Source organism: Delphinus delphis, chromosome 2 (assembly GCF_949987515.2).
Source record: "Delphinus delphis chromosome 2, mDelDel1.2, whole genome shotgun sequence".
NCBI classification, from domain to species: Eukaryota; Metazoa; Chordata; class Mammalia; order Artiodactyla; family Delphinidae; genus Delphinus; species Delphinus delphis.
In genome coordinates this window covers 77,140,268-77,161,325 of record NC_082684.1, presented here as the reverse complement: position 1 = coordinate 77,161,325, position 21,058 = coordinate 77,140,268, and the positions used below count along the sequence as shown (strand labels likewise).

The following is a 21,058-nucleotide window of genomic DNA, read 5'->3' as shown; positions in this document are numbered from 1 at the left end:
ATAGTTATTCTGAATTTTCCCAGTATTACCTCAAATTGATCAGTCTTGAAGGAAGAATGAAAATGGTAGAAGTCTAGATCATATAGCACATGATTAAAAGGGAACAGAGGATCAAGAATTTAGAATCAGTCAAAGCATGTCCATTTCATGAATTCCTTGAGCCCCATAATTTCCTTATCCTGTAATCAATGAAGCACACCTTTCTGTGTGGTAACTCTGTGCCAAACACCACTAAGCTCTGTTGGTTTTTTTACCTCCAGTTTTTAGTGTGTGGAGGTCCTTCTTCCAGCCGAAGCAAAGCAAATCGGGCTGCACTGAGGGACAGCCCGCGGATACCATCACCCCATTCTTTCTCAGCTCTGGGGGAGAGAGGAGAAAAGAGCAGAGACAGATTTAAACCATAAGTACAATCTCAAAAAACAGTTTACTTTTTCTTTATCTAAAAGTAACATACACACAAGGTAGAATATTAAAGCTCATATTAATTATTTATATGATGATCTCTATTAACATAATGAACCCACAGTAAGCAGATCAACACTACCCTTCACCAACACACTGCACTACACAGCCGTTCAGAATAAAGGCTGGAAGGGTCACTTAACTTGTCCTGCGATGTAACTATTCAAAAGCAATAATGTAAAATAGCAATTTGGATTAGGAAATTACTACAGATCCCAAGTTTAAATTATTTCAAAAATAATTGCAGAGAAAGCAAAACTCAATGTAATCTTCTAGATCAGAGTGTTATTTATTCCTAATTTTGGAACGTTGTTAGTGAAGTCTTAGTTGTTACAAAGTAATTCAGGACTAATTTATTTTCCATTTCAGACACAATTCCTTGCCTGAAGAGATAAGCAAGAATATTTATATTTGTGTTATACTTTGTTTTTTAATTTTAATTTTGTACTGGAGTATAGTTGATAACAATGTTGGGTTAGTTTCAGGTGTACAGCAAAGTGATTCAGTTATACATATATGAGTATTGAGCAGAGTTCCCTGTGCTATACAGTAGGTCCTTGTTGGTTATTTTATTTTATTTTTATTTCTATTGGAGTATAGTTGATTTACAATGTTGTATTAGTTTCTGCTGTACGGCAAAGTATACTTTAGTACTATCATTACTATTTCAGTACATCCTTTTAGTTATCTTTTCCCTGATCCATTCATACTTTCTCAACAGGTTCCCTTTATGATCAATGGCTTATGTCTGCAAGGTGACTAAGAGAATTAGGGGTACAAAATTTGGGTACAGATGAATGAAGTCTCCTGGATCCCTAATGCAATTTTCACCAGGCTGGCTCTAACCAAACTAGCCAGTTTCGATAGTTGTAGCAGCAATCAAGGTTGTATATCCAGACTTACCCTTGGTACTCGATGTACTTGTAGATCATACCAGCTATTACCATAGCTACGATGGCATAATACCAGGAAGAAATAAACATCAGAGCCAGACAGATACTCATTCCCATGAAAGAGAGGGCCCTAGAAAATTAAAAACAAAAAGATTTTTTTTTAATGTGTTTCTAAGCAGCTGCAAAAGAAGTCTGTGCCAAAGGTGCTTCTTAAACTGGTGAGAAATTATTATTTTTAAAAATTCCAATATGTTGCAGATAGAACTTCTGTAAAATGCAATAAAAAATGAATTACTAGAAAAACTGTTATATGCTTGGATGTTGTGACAATGTCAAATTGCTATAAAGTTTCTAAATGCTTTTTCTCAGTTTTTATAGTTGTCTTATCATGGACTGGCAACAATCAATAGATCTGCACTGAGTCCTGAACCACCCTTAGCGCTGATGTTTCCCATTGCTGGAAGAACATATAAATGAATAGGGATGCTATGAAAGTCATCTGTAGTTATGAGGACAATTAATACCTACATGGGAAAGCAAAGATGGGACGTGTAGTCAGAATTATTAATAACTCTTTGATCTTTTTTAAAAAAGTATTTCACGTGAATATAACTAAAAACTTTATGAACATTTATTAACACAACTGCAGAACCCACTGGGAAAAATCTCCCATTAGTTTCTTTACTTTACATAAGGAACTTGGAAGAAAATAATGAAATTCTTGTTTTGATCAAATAGGTAGACAACTATGCTTACTGAAGTTGTTTTCTGTACAGAATGAACTTAGTTGTACGACAAATTTCAAAGAACAAATAGAACAGTTGTTAATCTGGAGAAAATTAGGATCTAATGAATGAAAATATAGAGTGTAAAGAGAAAGAGAAAAAGTAACAAAAGCAAAATAGTAACACAAAAAAAGTTCAGAATGAACTTTTTTTTTTTTGCAGTACGCGGGCCTCTCACTGTTGTGGCCTCTCCCGTTGCGGAGCACAGGCTCCGGACGCGCAGGCTCAGCGGCCATGGCTCATGGGCCCAGCCGCTCCGTGGCATGTGGGATCTTCCCAGACCGGGGCACGAACCCGTGCCCCCTGCATCGGCAGGCGGACTCTCAACCACTGTGCCACCAGGGAAGCCCCATAATGAACTTTTAACCAGAGTTAAAGCTAGAAAGAGGATTAGAGGTGTTAAGATCAGTTGAAGATCTAAATTTGTGCCAGATAAAGGTTACATCACTACCCACCACTGGTAAGTGAAACTAGAAAGGGATCAAGGAAAAAGTCAGCAAAGAGGAATGTAGCAACAGGTACATACAGGGCATATGAAAGAACCTCTAGCTGTGACAGAAAAGAAATGGAAAGAAATGGGATGGTAGCTAAAAACGTGGTGGCTCCTTTAGGACTGAGGAGACGCGAACACAACAGCAGCAGCTGTAGCAACATTTCATTGAGAGCTTTACTGTGTACCTGCACAGTGTACAGGCACTGTGCTCAGCACTCTACATTATCTCCAAACAACCCTATGAGATAGATAATACTGTTAGTCCCATTTTACAAATGAATAAAATGAAATTTTATGTGGTTATGTGCTTTGTTAAAAGTTACAAACTAGGAAATAGTAGAGCTGACACTTGAACTCAGGTCATCTGACTCCATAGCTCATACTCCTTTTTTTCAAATTTTTTTTAAAAAAATTAATCAATTAATTAATTTTGGCTGGGCTGGGTCTTCGTTGCAGCACGCAGGCTTCTGTAGTTGCGGCACATGGGCTCTAGAGCACGCAGGCTCAATAGTTGAGGTGTGTGGGATCTTAGTTCCCCGACCGGGGATCGAACCCGGGCCCCCTGCATCGGGAGTGTGGAGTCTTAACCACTGGACCACCAGGGAAGTCCCCTCATGCTCTTAACTACCAAATGAAATCACATTAAGGAAGGGAGTCTGAGAATCAAAACTGATGAAAACTGATGCGAATACGAGGATAAATGGAAAGAAATGAAGCCCAGTGCTTAGCTAAGAGGGAAACAGGCAATCAGATATGCAAAGGGTAGGTTGTTTTAACCTGAAGAACACAGCAGCCTGGAAGTATTTATTTCACAGTTTTGATCTTTATTCTCAAGTGGGTATTATAAGTTATTATAAAACCATATATATAAAAAAAAAAACCACAGCAGGATGGTGGAAGTTCATGTGAGCACTGGAAGTTGCAACAGACAGTAGGAAATGGGTGACCAAGAAAAAATTGTATCGAGAACTCAGAATCTCCTAGTTTTCTAGTTCAATGATGGGTTCTCTCCAAATGTGGGGAAGAAGAAGAAAAAAAAGCTGACTTACCAGTGGTAGTAGCGGAAGCGGGGTCTCCAATTGGGTGTTCGAAGTAATGTTTGCAAGGCACATGCCAAGTTCACGAAGAGGTAACACATGAGAAAAAACCTGGCAGAATAAAATAAGTAAGAGGAATGATTATTACTGTAAAATAATTCTTCAAAGGTTACTTTAGATAACTAGAGAGATTCGCTATATTTAAGCCTTTGTTCTAGGCCTCTAGCGTTTAATTAAGACTAGGGTGTAGAGGAACTTAACCTCCACGCAAACCTGCTCAACCTCCGAAGTTCTCTCTCGGTGAAAGACACAACCACTCTTTACCCAGTTCTTCTTGGGACAATCCCGGTTTCCTCTTCACTACTCAACCTTGTTCCAAATTCACTTATCAAGTCCTATGGATTCTACCTATTTACAAATCTCTAAACTTTCCCCCCTCCTTTCCACCTCTACTTCTATGAGCATAGTTGAGGCTCTCATTTCTTCTTTGTTGGATTAGTGAAATAAGCTTCCAGCTGGCACTCCCAGCTCAATTTTGGCCTCCTTCTAACCTCTCTTTTATACTGAATTGATCATTATGAAACAGAAACATGATAATTTTGTTCTCAAAGGATTACCCACTACTTTCAGGTAGAAGTTCCAGGTCCTTTGTGATCTGGCTCTACCTATTTCCCCGCTCTGCACCTCTCCAACCCGCAACCTCCCACTCGATCAAAGCCAAACCTTCGCTTCGCCAGATGTGCTGCACTATTTCATCTCTCGGTTCCTTCACACACATTCCCTGCCTGGGATCTCTTTGACCCCTTCACTGATTAGCAATCCTTCAAGATACAAGTGTCACTTCTTCCAGAAAACCTTTCCTGAGTCTCAGTCTTTGGAGCTCATATAGTGCTCAGTATTCACCTTGACCACAGTACTCATCACACTAGACAGGGATCACTGGTTTCTTTATCTATCTACCACCAATTCTCTGAGGTTGTGTCTCAGCCACCTTATGCTTATTCTCAGCATACTGCCCAGTGCCAGGGAGGTAGTAAGTCATCAATAAGTCAATAAGTTGAATGACTAGTAGTAAAAGCTACAATCAGTTGATAACGAATCAGAAATGAAGGCAAAGAACTTTTGCAGTTATGCAGGTAGAAAGAAACCATGACAACTTATGAAGTTAGCCTTACATGAAAAGTCTCAGGAATATTTATTATTTAGATGAAGTTACACCTATACTTGGTTCTCTCTGTTACCACTACTGTCACATGCCTGATGGAAATCAACAAGTATTATACATCACATAAGCAAGAGTAAGTGAAAAGAATAACTGGCTCTTACATGGAAAGAATTGGGGCCACAAGATCCAGGGAGGCAATAAGGATTCCCAGCTCTGCAATGACAGCAGTTAGAAGTAAAGCCCAGGTAGGTTCCCCATTGGCTTTGCTGTGACCAAACACCTGTACATAGAAGGGAAATATCAGACACAGGAGTGTGGGGAGGGTTTGAGTCAATGCTCCCTGATTCCTCTATGCTATAGTTTCACAGCTCTGAAAAATAATAGTATTACAACTGTGGTAGCTTTTAAATGCCTTTACCCCACTCACATGTAAACTCATACTAGAGATTTAGAGGGTCTTGTGCTAAAAACCCACGTCTTCATATTATACGATCCAGTAATTCCTAAGCCTTATGAAGATCACACTGTTTCTTGTAAAACCTGGGAAAACAGGAAGAGGGCATAGGACAGGGTCACTCACCCTCAGAAAGGGTATGATGTTATCCTTGGCTATAGCCTGTAGCAGCCTCGGTGCACCTGTGAGACTCTGAAGTCCAGCCCCACACGTGGAGAAGAAGGAGCCAATAACAATCACCCACGGGGATGGCCAAGATAAGGTACCCACCACGAGATTACCTTTCACAGCATCCCCAAACCTGGGAGAGAAATCAGAGTGAGGAAATTTGGCCTGGAAATAACTTTAGACGAAACAAGTAGACTGACATTCCCCCAATTTTTTCTATTTATAATTTTTAGAGAATCAAAATTGAGATAGACATGAATAATAATAAATATAAACGTAGGTAGATCTGATCAAAAGGCACTAGTAGCCTATATTAAGAAAGAAAATAACCTGTAGGGCCAGAAAATAAGCTAAGCTTTAATTAAAGCTTTCCCCCTCAAATTATCAAAATATCTACTCTGCAGAAAAACTGTAAAAGTATAGAAAAATACAAAAAAATCAGGAAGGAAATCCATAATCATAACGTAACTGCTAACATTTTGCATATTTTAGTGTTTACTATGTTTTTAAAAACATGGATGAGACCACACTGCACCTATCCTTCTGTATTCTTTTTAAACTTATAAGCAATTTCCTATGTCATGAAAAACTCATGAATAAACATTTTTACACGTTTCTTTACATTATCATAATTTACATTATCCATTCCTCTAGTGTTGATTTTCTACTACAGAAAATACTGTGATTGACATCTTTATGCACATATCCACATTCACATTTCAAATTTTTTTTCCTTATGGTAGATTCCTAAGAGGGAATAACTGCAACAAAAGGGCTCAACATCGTTAAATGTTTCAAAGCACTACCAAAGTGCTTTCCAGAAAGGGTATACTGGATTTATTCGCACTGGAAGTAGATGAAGGTTCATGTCTTACGGCACATACCTATTTCACACCAGCTCTGAGTATTAAAATTTTAAGTCACTGCTAACTTGATGCGTAAAACATGGCGTCTCATTGTTTAATTATTTATGGTTTTAATGATTTTTTACAATGTATCACGCACACAAAAGAAATGTGCAAAAACTAAATGCATATTTCAATAAATTTTCACAAAGCAAACATCCACGTAAAACATCCAGTCAAGGAACAGAACACACTGCCAGCACCCAAAATCCTCTCTTATGCCCACTCACCAGCTCTTTCTCCCTCCCCACTCTCCTAATTTTTAATGCTATATAGTTTTACCTGTTTTTAAACTTTAAATAAATGAAACAGTATATATGTTTTGTGTTTGGTTTCTTTGATTCAACATTGTGAAATTTTTCTTTTTTTCTTTTGGTACATAGCTGTGGTTCATTAATTTTCGCTGCTGTATAGTTTTCCATCACATGAATACATAATTTATTCATTCTACTGCGGATGGACATTTGGACTATTTCCAGATTTTCCTTCGTAAGAACAATTCCACTGAAAGAATCCTTGTGCACACTTCTTAATGCACACATGTATGCATTTGTGTTGGATATACCTAGTAGTGGAATTGCTGGTTCATCAGGTATGCATATGTTCAACTTTAGGAGATAATGTCCAACAGTTTTCTGAAGTGGTATTCTAAGTTACACTTTCTATAATTTTTATATTATAATTTACCAAAGCTCTATAAACCCATTTTCAACCACAATCATATAGAAATAATAAACTGTGTTACTTATTTATTTTTGTTAACAATATTTATATAGCATCTATTAGAGTTCTTGTCCTCAAAGAATTCAATCTAGTATAGGGGACAGAAATATGAAATCAAGTAGCTGCAATACAGTATTTTAAGTGCAATAATACAATATGTTCAGTAGAGTGGCTGAACAAAGGGAGGAGCGGTTATCTGTTGTGTGAGTCTGGGAAAGCTTCACAGGATAAAGGACACTTAGTCTAGTCTTAGAGGATGAATATAAGTCTGCCAGGTGGGAGTAACCCATTCTAAGCAAATAACATTGCACCCACAAATATGTGGCTGGATGGAGAGTTGAAACAACAATATTTACTCTGTGTTATGGCTGGAGCTTAGGGAGTTTTTGAGGGAACGGTGGGAGATGAGATCAGAAAGAGGTAGAGGGCAAGACCAAAGTAATGAGCATTAAGGGGCTTTGGCAGGCTCTGAGCAGGAAGGTCCTATGATCAAATTTTGTGTTTTAGAAAAATCATTCTGGTGACAGTGTAGAAGAAAGATTAGAAGGTAGTAAAACTGAAAGGGAGAGTATTACAATAATCTAGGCAAAAGATCCTGAAGGCCTGTACAGAGTGATGGGGATAAAAATAGTGGAAAGAATGAGATCTAGTAAGAATGAAGGGTGAAATTTATAGGGCTTAGAAACCAACTGGATGAGGGAATTGATGGAAGAAGTCTAGGATGACACCTAGGTTTCTGTTTTGAGAAAGGGATGAATGGTAAGGCTATTAACTCCTCAAGATGGGGAAAAAGGGAAGAGATATAGCAGGTTTTGGAGGAAGAGTTTTCTAGAAATCTCTTGCAAAACATTTCTTTTTTTGTGTATTCACAGATGAAAGGAAAAACACTCAGCAGCCTTCATGAAGGAAATGAAGAAAGTAAGTTTCAAGATTTTATTTAGAATGCCAATCAGAGACACTTATGTCTCATAGAGGAGATGCTAGAAACAATTTTTAAATTTTTATTTTTTATGATTTGCCCTCCTTTACTGTTAGTTTTCCAACAGCTCTCTTTACTGTACAGAAAAGTCCTCATTATTCAGACAAATTCAATGCTTTATGAAGTCCTATATCCACTGCATCTTATACAACAACATACTGGCCCTTATTATACAGGTCCCTTTTGGGGACCTATATACATGTATTTTCTAATTGTTAGTTGTGATATATATCTCAGGTGGGTTTTGAGTTTATAACTGTCTTGGGGCTGTGTGGGATGATCAGACATAATGGAAGATAGACACACGATTGTTACAAAGAAATCAACTACTCACTTGTCTCTGAGAACAACACCTTCAATACATGCACCAAAAAGGACAACATTGCTTAAATCTATGATATTGAGAGTCAAGGAAACTGATGTTCACCTTCTAATATGAATATAAACACTCAGGAAACTTCTTCTATCAGTAAAATGAGTGGCTAAATTCACTTATCTCATAAATTCTTTCTTGAGTTTTAGAGATGAGGTGGGTAGATTATCTGATGTGAAGTGAGGTGGTAAAAAGCAGATATCTTTATTACCAGGATAAAAATACTGATCACCCTTGTTCTACGGCTGTTCCTATGACAAAGACTCAGACTGGATCCATCAAAAGGATACAAACAAAGGAGGTAGTCAGGATGGCGAGGATAGTGCCAATGGGAATAGACTTTTGCGCATCTTTCAGATCTCCAGATCTGTTTGATCCAGCCATGATACCTTTAGAAAGGAAAAAAGAACAAGTTAACTTCTTCAGTTCCTGGACACTTTTGATATTCACATTGCTATCAAAGACTACAGGCAAATCTGGGAATCCTGAGAATATAGTTTCGTGTAAGGAAAATCACTCCCTGGGTCTGATTGTTTGTAAAATAGGCAACAGCCCATCTGCTTACCTGTGACAGACGGAAAGAAGATCCCCACCAGAAGAGTGAAAGAGGTGGTAATGTCAACAAGGACATACTCGTGGTTTAAGCTGCCTAAGACATCAGAAGATTTGGCTGAGGGCTTTTCAATGATCTCTCCCTTTGGTATATAATTACTCCAAAGATTCTCTGCAGTGGGAAAAAAGGGTATATAAGCAGCAGCACTGTGGAAAGGACATAATTAGATAAGGTTCTAGCCAACAACATTCTAAGTCAGATTCATCATTTATATAGCTTTTAAGGGTATGTTTGCTTCTACATGAGCACAGATATACGCACATATATATCATATAACAAAGCACACGTAAATAAAAACCTAATGCCTTTTCTCATCTGGTTCAAATGTAATTTGACAAAATACTTTGGTACATACAAATGCAGTTAAGTTTACCAATGCAAATTAGTAAAAGTTAAGCGAACTAAAGCTAAATGCCTTATAAAACCTATTTAAAAAAAAAAATTAGGCATCAATCCTATTTTGAACACCTTAGTGTAAACTTGCTTACGTGCAAAGAAATTTGTGGGCCAAACAGTTAAAGTAGGAGTCACTTACGGAGAATTTCAAAAATTTAGATGAGTTAGGAAAACACACATGTGGATGTGATGACATTAAAATAATTCTAGCTGTCACTGTGGGGAAAACATTGGCAATTTTATAATAACACAGAGAATACTTTAGTATCTTAAGTTAAAAAGTCATTTGCTCAGCTCTGCATTCAAGAGCAGTACATTTTAGCAGACAACACTGCAAGGGAGTCCTGAAAAAGGATAAAATCACTAACAGAAAAGCAGAAAGATGTTGAATTAAGAGCTGTGTGCTGAACTTAAGAAGGGAAGTGGCACCGTGGCAGTATTGATGGACAATAGATGAGTCTAAGATGGCAAAGTCTCGGGACTTCCCTGGAGGTCCAGTGGTTAAGTCTCCGCAGGGGGTGTGGGTTCGATGCCTGGCTGGGGAACTAAGATCCCACAAGCCGCGTGGCATGACCAAAAAATAAAAATAAAGGCTCAACAAGATGGCAAAGCCCTCCTCAGAGAAAAATTTTAAAAATGTGTCCCCAACCCTCCCAACTCACCTGTAATGACACCGCTAGCCAATCCAGGGATGCCCTGGATTGAAGTGACATTATTGTGAACAAAGTATTCATCACAGGTGGCATTGAAAAACTGACTTGAATTACAGAAGAAGCCCCATAACTTTGACGGTACTGTCATGTTGTTAATTTCCTTGGTCTTCGAGCAAATATCAATGTGCCTTGATGAAAGGGTGCGGTTGCCCAGCATGCAGACCCTAAATGAAAACAAACAGGGAGGAGAAAGATGAAGCAAGGGGAAAAAAGTATTTTAAAAAAGAAAATAGGTTAGAAACAGGTTAGTATATAGGTATGCTCAAGGAAAAAAAAAATCTCATCTCTAAGAGTTTTTACTGTCATAGATGGTTAAAGAACTAATAATGACTAGCTCTGTGAATGGTGTCTTACATTTTCTGCCAGTGTAATCCTTACAGCGATCTCACAAAATATGTACTAGTATTTCTACATTGTGGATGGAGGAACTGAAGTTTAGGGAGAAAAAGGAGTCTGCCCGAGGTCATACAGGTGGTAGGCAGTAGTGACAGAATTCAAATAGAAGAACTGTCTGAAGACGCTGTGCTGAGTCATCTTCCAGAATTTTTAGGTTATTAACCAATTGTTAGGTCTTAAAAGAATCTTAGAGTCCATTTGTTCTTCTTCCATACACACACACACACACACACACACACACACACACACAAATCTACCCCTTTCTGTTTGGCCTAAGAAAAAGCCTTATGTTCATAACAACTCCCTTGAAAATGTTATGCTAAAGGTCAGAGCTTCTGTCTTCTGTTTCAAGGAAGACAGCTTGGCTAGAATTAGGCCATCCGTCTATGGCTTAATAAAAAACTGTTTTTGAACTTAAGCCCAGACCCAGTAGGGGTGAGGGTAGTTAAGGATAATACAAATACAAACTGCTGATTTTATTTTTTTTTTCATTCACCCAGAGATATAAATATGAATAAAGGAATAATACACCCACAGTTAAAAATACCTCTCAGGAGGAAAAAAGCAACTTTTCAAATCTGCAAAATGATAGCATACATATGCAATAAGCCATGTACCCATTACTCAGCTTCAACAACTCTCAACATTTCCCAGTACTGTTTCATGCATTCCTCTAGGTTTTTTGGCTTGTTCTGCTGAAATATTTTAACGAAAATACCACACATCATGAACTTTTGCCCACCATAAAAGAGGAAAAGCATCAAAGGAGAACTTGAGGCAAAATGGAATTTCCCAAGTTAAGATATAGGCAGAATGTAGCCTTCAAGTGGGTCTCCAGTTGCTTGGCAGCCCCTAGACAAGCAGACTGAAAATTTATGATGGAATCTATTACTGACATCATTTAGCATAGCAGAAGAAACACTAAACTGGGAATCAGGAAATCACAGGATCCATTTTCTTGCTCTGACAATTATTAACTTTGGGGCAGGTCATTTAACCTCTATGGACCTGTCTTTTCATCTTCAAAAATCTATTTTTCTGTAATCAGGTTAAATCAACATAAGACTGATGAGTTTGATCCCTGAGTGATCAGGATGACTTTTCAAAGACAGTCACTGTAATAAGGTGACAGACAACACTCAGTGCCGTCTAGTCCCTATGCCACTAGTCAAATGGAAAACAGGTGAGCCTGTGAGTCACGCATCTGTACAAATCCATTTCTACTTCAAAAAATATACCTTAGCTTTGCGCAGTGGCAGTATCGTAGCCAATGACGTTTACCTGAGGAGCGATTATTGCTAATTGAAAAAATATACCTTAAGGTACCTGTACTACTTATGATATGTAATATAATATATATATAGAAAGATATATATGCAAAAGATGTGACATTTATTTCCCTTTATTTTATGACTAGAAAGTCCATTACTGTACTAACAGCAGAACAAAAAATTTAATTATAAATATTTAGGTAGGAATCTAGGTTTCCTTGATCTCTTGATTCTTCATCAATAAAAGGAATCTAACCTTTAAATACTTTATAAAGGTTGCTGGCAAAACTACGCTGTTTGAAAAGGCCTTTATGAATAGTTCAAATATGCATAATCATTATCAGGAGGTTTTGAAAAACCCACTATCTATATCCAAACGACTGCCATGGCTGCCAGATGTATACTTGGGACACAAAGAAGAGGATCAACACAACACAATTTGCTGGGAGGCTTCCCGCACAGATGCTAACTGGGCTTATCCAAGAGGGAAATCTCAGAGAAACTGTGAGATTCTGACTTGAAATGATCACATCACCAGATACTGTTAATGACTACCAAATAATGATGGCTAGTCAGAGAGACACGTACGGGAAGTGTGGAGGGGCAAAAGAAGACTTGATGGCTCCAGCATAGATGGCCAAGATGGACACAATGACACAGGCCAGAAAGAGTGAGGCAAACTTGTTCACATAGCGTACACCGATGAATACCACCAATACCATGAGGACCAAGAAGGCTGTGCCGTAGACACGCATGTTATTTAGCATGGCTGCTGACTCCTTGAGTGCATCGTCACTATGAAAGATGGCAGCTTGGGGGACAATATATACCTGTTAGGCAAAAGAAGCAGAAAATAAGGTCATTTCAAACTAATCAAATAAAAGGGCTGTTGTAGTTTGCATTTACTTTCACGAAGGAAAGCAAAACTGAGACAGAAAATGACTGGAGACATAGCCTAATTCATATTTCGATCTAAAATGCCTATAGAAATGAGATATCATGGATTTTTTTTAAAGTCTACATGCCAGGGCTTCCCTGGTGGTGCAGTGGTTAAGAATCCGCCTGCTAATGCAGGGGACATGAGTTCAAGCCCTGGTCCGGGAAGATCCCAAATGCTGCGGAGCAACTAAGCCCATGCGCCACAACTACTGAGCCTGCGCTCTAGAGCCCAGGAGCCAAAACTACTGAGCTCACGTGGCACAACTACTGAAGCCCGCGTGCCTAGAGCCTGTGCCCCGCAACAAGAGAAGCCACCGCAATGAGAAGCCCGTGCACTGCAACGAAGAGCCAACGCAGCCAAAAATTTAAAAATAAATAAATAAAATAAAGTCTATGTGCCATTCTGAATACTTACACTCCCAAATGGAAAACCAAGGAATGTGTTAATAATTTAATTAAAGTGTTATACAAAATAATTGTAATGATTATCTTGAGTCCTACTTCTGCTATCGTTACTTTAAATAGTAAGAAATATATCCTAGTGAATAAATAAATGAAAAACATTTTGTTTCATTGGGATAAAGACATCAAAAGAGATAAACTTTCTTTTACTTTTCCCCCACTAGCCCAAGTCTTGCCTCTGAGACTTTAACTTTTTGGTTGAGGTGGCAGGGTGCTGGTGATTGGGTGGAGGGGAAGGAGTAGGCAGGCAAAAGATACCCTCAACCTTTCTCACTCATATTCACAGTACAAGGTGAATAACAGGTGAGCAGTCAATCACTTGATTGATTCCTGTAGCCGATTTCTCAGAAGCTTTGATATCCAATGGCAAAATAAATCCAAATCTATATCTTTTCTATACTTTAGACCACAATTAAGTCATTACTCACCAGAAAAATTTCAATGGCACCAAGGATATACATGGCTGCTGCAAATGTGGTACCAAGATAAAAGCAGAGGCCAACAGCCCCACCAAACTCTGGGCCCAGTGCTCGGGAAATCATAAAGTATGAGCCCCCAGCTAAAAGGCAAAACAGAAGGTGAACAGGATAAAAAAAAAAGTAGGTAAGTAACAGGAATGTAAACAAGTCGTAAAAAAGGATAAATGTTTCAGGCTTTTTGAAAACCCTGAATATGATAAAAAGTAGATTTCCTGGTAGGGAGTAAAAGATGAAACCTGCATACTGCACATCTAATGTTCCACATAAATCAGCACAATTTGTCAGTATTACTTAGAAAAATATCAGAGGATATTTACTACAGGCATGAGATAGATGAATAAAATATATATTCTAAGTAAAAGAAGCTAAGAATGCAGTAGAAATTACGGATTCTAGCTTAAAACATACAGAGAGTTTTAAAAGAAGGTATTCTGAAGTCAAATAGTGTTAGTGCCTGTGGCCACTAACTAAATAGTATCCTGTGCCTTGGAAGTTTGCACCTCTGGCTTTATAGTAGAAATATACAGTAATCAATGACAATCCCCGAAATCCAGCCTTAGCTACTGACCTGGCACCACTCCATTAGTGGCAATGGCACTCATGGAGATAGCAGTCAACATTGTCTGTAAAGAAAGAGAAAGGAGAAGACTGTTACTGTATAAAGACGACATTTCTGTACTACTTCCCCATCTGTGGACCTCAGAGCACTTATCAAATATTTAATTCTACCTACTTTTATGGAGGGAGTTGCCTGTCATACCAAATGGTATGCAAATGAGATGTGCTTCAACACGCTACACTAGTCACACTACTGGTGTCTTGGGTACTCTGTTAAAACACTCCTACATCGTAATCAGTAGGTTAGGTGCTATCAAGAACCACTGATCTCACCCTGGTCTCCTAGTTAAAAACTTGGTAAACAGATTGGAAACTGACTAAAGACCGGCTACAATAACAAGAATAATATTCAGTAAGAAGGGGAACCACCGAAGACTTCTGAGATCATGAGAACTGTATTTTAAAAACGTTACCTGATAGCAGCAGAGTACAGAATGGACTGAAGATAGGAAGTAGATGGAGGCAGAGTGACTTGTTAGTAGGCTATTGTGGTAGTTCAGTGAGAGGTAAGGACTGCAGTGGTAGAAGTGGGAATATAAAGACAGCGTTGAACAAAAGAGATTTCAGAGGGAGACCTGACTGGCTTTGATAGCTGATGAGATATGAGAGGCAATCAAGGAGCCAAATAGGGCCCTGAAGTTTCAAGACTAAGAAACGGGGGAAAAAAATGGTGGTACCATTAAGTTATTAATGATATGGATTATGTCCGCTTACCCTGCGTTACATGGCACTCAGTTGAGCACAGGGAGTGTATAATGGTGATAGTAATAAAAGAGGTCCGTAGACGGCTTAATAACAAAATAAAAATTTTTATAATAATCTATCAACTTACAATAAAATTGAGAGATGTGGCTGGGATACACAGATAAGAGGAGTTTAAATTAAAGGAAGACCAGAACGTTCTCAGTATAATGGAAAGAAGAACTGGAAAGAACACCCCCATTTCTGGGGAAGGGATAACAGATGAGACTACAAAACAAAACGAATACCTCTTACCCCCAAACAACAACCAGCTTTGTTTATTGGTACCACACTGGAGTAGCACATCACATTTTCTAACATATTTTCTGTCACAACACTAGTGTTATCGAGTTCAAATCGTTTGTATTCTGAATTTTTTGAAGTCAGGGACTGTATCTTCTACTTCCTACAGAAGTCTTTCCTTGTAATTTTGAGTACATCATATTACAGATATAAGCAGTGAATAACTGACACTAAAAAACTGAAAATCCTTTAGATTTTAGTATCAAAATAATCTCCCCTGTTGAGATCATGAGTCTTTCCCCAGTACGTATTCTTTCTTTTATGCCCAAATAGGTTAAGCATGATACTCTTGAGCTCTTGCAATGTTCCAGGTGATCTTCAGGGGCCAACTCAGGACTTACACAACAGCAGCAGATAAGGACAATTGCAAAGGCCTGCAGAACTCCAGCTGTGCCCACCACCCATGTAAGGCGTAGAAACAGGATCACTCCAAAAATATTTTGTAGACATGGGAGGTAAACACCCATGAAAGTACCCATCTGGGGGGTCTGGAAAGAAAGATGTTGACAAAAGAAAAAAATCATGTAGCCATCTAGAAGAGATGATTCATCCCTTTACTTTTATATAAAAACTCGTACCCTATCATTTTAATTGCAAAGCAGAGATGATATGTTTAAGCAGTATTTTTAAATAGGCACATAAAATCTCCATCTTAACAAATGTTTATCACCATACTTTTTATTATTCCTAGAGATATACATTTTAACTTTACATAGCTCTCCACATATTTTTACATAAGCATCTGATCACAGATAAACTTTTAAGTGCATCCCCAACAACTTAAAATTTTCTGTTCTTCAGGCCAATAGCTTTTTCTTTAAAAAAAAAAAAAGGATAATGATTTGATGGAATTCCTTCAGAATTTGGCATAAATCTTTCATAGTAGTTGGTAAACGTAGTTGATAAAATATATCTGAGGGTCGTTTTACTCCTGAACAACCAGAAAGCTTACTTGTAATATTCTTCCATATTTTCATGTTGAGAAAAACTGATATTTGGTCTTTGAAAAACCCAACAGCTTCACAACAGAAAGATGGCATCAGTAGATGGGTGTGGACACTTTTCTTTTGAAGTGCTATTCCATCTCCCCAGAATGCCTGTCTCCCAACTACTAATTACACAGCTCACTCCCTCACGTGCCTGGCATATACCAAGCGTTCAGTAGTTCTTGAGCACAGAGTGATGCCCTGGACATTTCCTCCTTTCTTGTATATGGGGCTCTTTTTATTTGTCCTTGTTATTCCAAGGCCTCACCTTGGTGGGCTTCTTTTTCCCTTCAGTGATGTTCTCTGCCTCTTCATGTTCCTTTGCTCCTTGTGTCAGGTTAGTGTAATTGGCCAAGCGGCTGAGGAGAGAAGACACCTTTGGTCTGGTGTCCATTTCTTCCTATAGAGCCAGAAATAAGAAAGAAAGAAATACTGAAGAACACTGGGAATAAGCATCAGAATGATCCCTCTACCAGAAAACTGCAAAGTAAATAAGAAAAAATTTCACAGGTAAACATTTTAAGACAATTTATCAATGAGACTTTATTCTCCTCCCATATTATAATATATAATCAGGGCTACACACATTCTTATAAAATTCTTAAATGAAAAGCTTTATGATTCTTTCTAATAGCTTAACTTTACAGAAAACACAAAACCACACTGGCCCCTACAGACAACTGTAACCTCATAAAGAACACTGATAACATAATCTTTAACTACAGTACTACTAACAGTCTACTAACATTTATAGCTATTACTTATAGCCCCAAGCATGGCCAGGTCAATGCAAATCTTTTGTGACTGAACCAAATATTCACCTCAGAACTTTTGTTGAAGAAAGTTAAGAGAAAATATCATTTAAAAAGTAGGAACACTGAGGAAAGTGGCACTTGAATCACTGTCCAATGTAAGACAATGCAGTGCTGGACTAAACCAGGCTCCTTTCAACAACCAGGACACAGATCCCCTCAGAGTCCATGCTACCTTAGTCAGATGAGACATTCAGGTCCTCTTAATCCAGCAGCCTGCTTCCTACCCTTATTTTTGGTTAGTAGTTCTAAGGTAAATGACATTCATCCCAAACACAGAGTTGAAAAATTTTTGCAGTTAGTAGATTATTACAACACAGAGATTTAAATACTAGTTAAATTAGACAGCAAGGTTCTCCACATGCCTGTGATGTCAACATTCCTCTTTATTTCATAGAAATTTGACTAAATGGTTATTCATTAATTAGCAATAATTAGATTATATAGATTAAATCAACTACAGTGACAAGCTATAGTAAGTACTGTATTTTAACAGTTAGTTATTAAATTATCCAACCTGCACTATTTTAAAACTAAATGGGGTGGAAAACAGCGATCTTAAAATTTCTGTTCCTGAAATCTCTGCCCTAGTTTTCTCCCAAATATTACCTCAAAGAGTGCCAAATTTTTATCAAAATATTCATCTCCTTCTTCATAATTGGAATTGTTAAGATAAGCATTTCGAGCTTTCTTATGTCCATCATCTGGAAAAAAATGTAAATCAAGTTAGTTTCTCATTGGTACTGAAGAAGCATCAGCACCAAATAACTGCATGTTCCCCCTGTAATAACAGAACCCATTTTCATATTCAGATTTTCATCTGAGAATGGCAGAACTCAATCAGCACTGCTTGGAGAATGTGACTCCCTCTTGAACAGGAGCAAAAGCAAATTTCTAAGAAGTAAACATGGGTCATTCCTTTTCTTAACAATATGAAGACCTCTAGAAACACTATTTGTTTAAGATCCTAGCCTATAGAGACCCTACTCTTAATGTCACCCAAATCTAGGATGAAAAAATAATAGTCACTGAGTACCTGCTCAGTGTACAACACTGTGCTAGACAAGGGCTACTTTCCACACTGTTGCTGTGGATAACGGCAATAAAAGCCCTCTGCCTTCAGGGCTATCTGACCTTTTATAAATGACATTTTTGTACAAACATTTGCCACCTATCTTTTTATGTTAAAAGAGGCACCCCACAAGAATTTGGTGAACCTGCTATGAGGAAAAAAAAAAAAAAGAGAGTGAGGTTGGGTTCCCTAAAACAGTAGAGTTTCTGTTGTTTGAGTGCTTTCTTAACTTTGGTTCTTTATTGTAAAAGTTACATAGTTCTAATTGTCTGGCAGAAGAGAAAGAGAGAAAATTTTAAAAATTGTGTAAATGTCATTAAAAACTAAGATTTTAGGGACCTCGCTGGTGGTACACCAGTTAAGATTCCGCGCTTCCACTGTAGAGGGCATGGGCTTGATTCCTGGTCGGGGAACTAAGATCCCGAATGCTGCGCGGTGCGGTCCAAAAACAAACCCCCACCAAAACCCTAAGATTTTAAATATTGAAGAAACAGAGGTCAATACAAAAATTAAAGAAATTAATTGAAAGTCCTATAACCTTAAATATGTAAGATGAGCTTGGGAAATAGCCAACAAGCTATCAAAATAACTGAGTCATGTCAAAGGACAGAAGAGCCAATCTGAAGGGGTTCTCACTGGCTAAAAATGGGATAATGTGAACATTAAAAATATATAATGCAATGAGGTCTTCCCTGGTGGCGCAGTGGTTGAGAGTCCGCCTGCCGATGCAGGGGACACGGGTTCGTGCCCTGGTCCAGGAAGATCCCACATACCAGGGGGCGGCTGGGCCCGTGAGCCATGGCCGCTGAGCCTGCGCGTCCGGAGCCTGTGCTCCGCAAGGGGAGAGGCCATAACAGTGAGAGGCCCGCGTACCGCAAAAAAAAAACAACTAGTCCCCTTCGCAGAGTTGCTATGGAAACAACATCGAAGTCTGAAAAATAATAAATGTAAAGAATTAAGCAATTATCCTGTCTTTCCTGTACCAACTGTATTTCACAGTAACTAGTTAAAGAAATTTTCTTCATTATAGAAACATTCTGGCGAATAAATGCAGATGGAATGATATAATTAGAAAAAAATCACCAGTTTTCAACCCCTAATAAAATAATGGTTATGAGCAGTGATCATCAACGGTTGCTAAAACCATTAGGTGAAAAGCTGAGGCATAACCCACTAATCAATCTGGAACCCACTGATCAACCTGGAACTCAGTGATCAATCTTAACATCACTAAAAGTGGGACAACACAATCTTCTAATGAAATACAATGAAAAATACACTGTGCAACTTATGATGTACTCTTACCCAAAGAATGGAAGCTGAATCTCACCAAGCCTCTAAATGTAACTACCAGTTCACAGAAAAAAAAAGGAGGCACATATTAAACATCACCACAAAGATGTGGTCATCAAATTCAGAATGTGGAAGACTCCACATGACAAATAATCTGATTTTGTCAACAAATAAATGGCATAAACGAAAACAGGCGAACTCATAAATTAAGAGACTTAAGATGACATACCACATCAATTGCAAGGTGTGAAACTTGTTAGAATCCTGACTCAAAACAAACGTCAGGAAACAGTCAGAGGAATATGAATATGGAATGGTTATTTTTTTAAAAATGGGTAAGTAAAATCATATGATGTCTGGAATTTTTTTTAAAATATTCTGGGAAAAAATTTGGTGGGGGCTTGAAAACAGATCTGCAACATTGCTGAAACTGGGTGGTGGGTTCACGGAGGTTTATTATGCTATTCTATTTACTTTTCTGTACCTCTGGTAATTCCCATAATAAAAAGCCATAAAAAGAAATGCAATTATTTTCCTCTCTAATGCTTCCAGAAAATTCTAAAGAGAATGGCACAGCTAAAAATTATCACCACTTTTGAATAATTCATTTATTCAATTAATTCGATAAGTATTAAGTTCTCATATGTTGGGCACCACAACAGTAGACAAGGTAGTTAAAGACTGTACTTTCATTGTGCGTTTACTGAAGTCACAGAAGACAGAAAATAACTTTTAAAAAAGTGGAAAAAAAAATAATAATAATTGGGCTTCCCTGGTGGCGCAGTGGTTGAGAGTCCGCCTGCCGATGCAGGGGACATGGGTTCGTGCCCCGGTCCGGGAAGATCCCACATGCCGGAGAGCGGCTGGGCCCGTGAGCCATGGCCGCTGAGCCTGCGCGTTCGGAGCCTGTGCTTCGCAACGGGTGAGGCCACAACTGTGAGAGGCCCGCGTACCGCAAAAAAAAAAAAAAAGTGATAAGTTCCGTGAAGAAAATGAACCATGTACTGGGATAGATTATGACTGGGGATGGGAAGAACAAACAACTTTCGGTAAGATCTTTAGGGTGCTGGTAAGCAGGCTCTCCAGAATTAAAAAACATATATACTGATTTATAGTATTTGCCAATTTCTGTGGTGCAAATACTTACACATGCTAATTTCAAACTACTAATGTGAAGTCACTGAACGTGGTTTTGGGGAGAGATGCATGTAATTGGCTCTCATGAGCTGGTACGAGCTAGCGGGCTGCAGCATACCCTTGGCACAGGGTGGTCAGGAAAAACCTGCCTTTCAGGCAGAGGGACAGCAATTTTAAAAGAGCCTAAAGCAGAAACAATCTTAATGGATTCATAAAACAAAATAGATAACATGGCTGAAATAGAGCTAGGAAAGGACAGAGTGGTTGGAGAGACAGGAAGAAGTCAGATCATGTAGTTAGCAAATGGATGGCTCTTCCGAATCCATTTATTGAGTAGTCCCTCCTTTTGCCACCGACCTATTCTACATAACACCACCACCATGGGGGCTG

The 21,058-nt window shown here is 38.3% G+C and overlaps 1 protein-coding gene and 1 non-coding gene across 3 annotated transcripts in view; one reads left to right on the top strand and one right to left on the bottom strand.

Moving 5' to 3' along the window:
- The window catches only part of SLC12A6 (solute carrier family 12 member 6), an 88,511-nt gene that overhangs the window by 9,224 nt on the left and 58,229 nt on the right, over nt 1-21,058 (bottom strand). For both annotated transcript variants that reach the window (XM_060004934.1, XM_060004935.1), the window contains exons 3-17: nt 17,776-17,870; nt 16,623-16,754; nt 15,710-15,856; nt 14,275-14,329; nt 13,656-13,786; nt 12,415-12,656; nt 10,109-10,323; nt 9,003-9,161; nt 8,728-8,826; nt 8,399-8,456; nt 5,416-5,590; nt 4,997-5,115; nt 3,683-3,781; nt 1,366-1,485; nt 255-359 (exon numbers count right to left, since the gene is read on the bottom strand). In XM_060004934.1, the coding sequence (XP_059860917.1) occupies nt 255-359; nt 1,366-1,485; nt 3,683-3,781; nt 4,997-5,115; nt 5,416-5,590; nt 8,399-8,456; nt 8,728-8,826; nt 9,003-9,161; nt 10,109-10,323; nt 12,415-12,656; nt 13,656-13,786; nt 14,275-14,329; nt 15,710-15,856; nt 16,623-16,754; nt 17,776-17,870 (1,951 nt within the window). The remainder of the gene's footprint in view (nt 1-254; nt 360-1,365; nt 1,486-3,682; nt 3,782-4,996; nt 5,116-5,415; nt 5,591-8,398; nt 8,457-8,727; nt 8,827-9,002; nt 9,162-10,108; nt 10,324-12,414; nt 12,657-13,655; nt 13,787-14,274; nt 14,330-15,709; nt 15,857-16,622; nt 16,755-17,775; nt 17,871-21,058) is intronic.
- LOC132421368 (U4 spliceosomal RNA) lies at nt 11,797-11,932 on the top strand. The gene has a single exon (XR_009518630.1). It is a non-coding gene; the product is annotated as a U4 spliceosomal RNA (small nuclear RNA).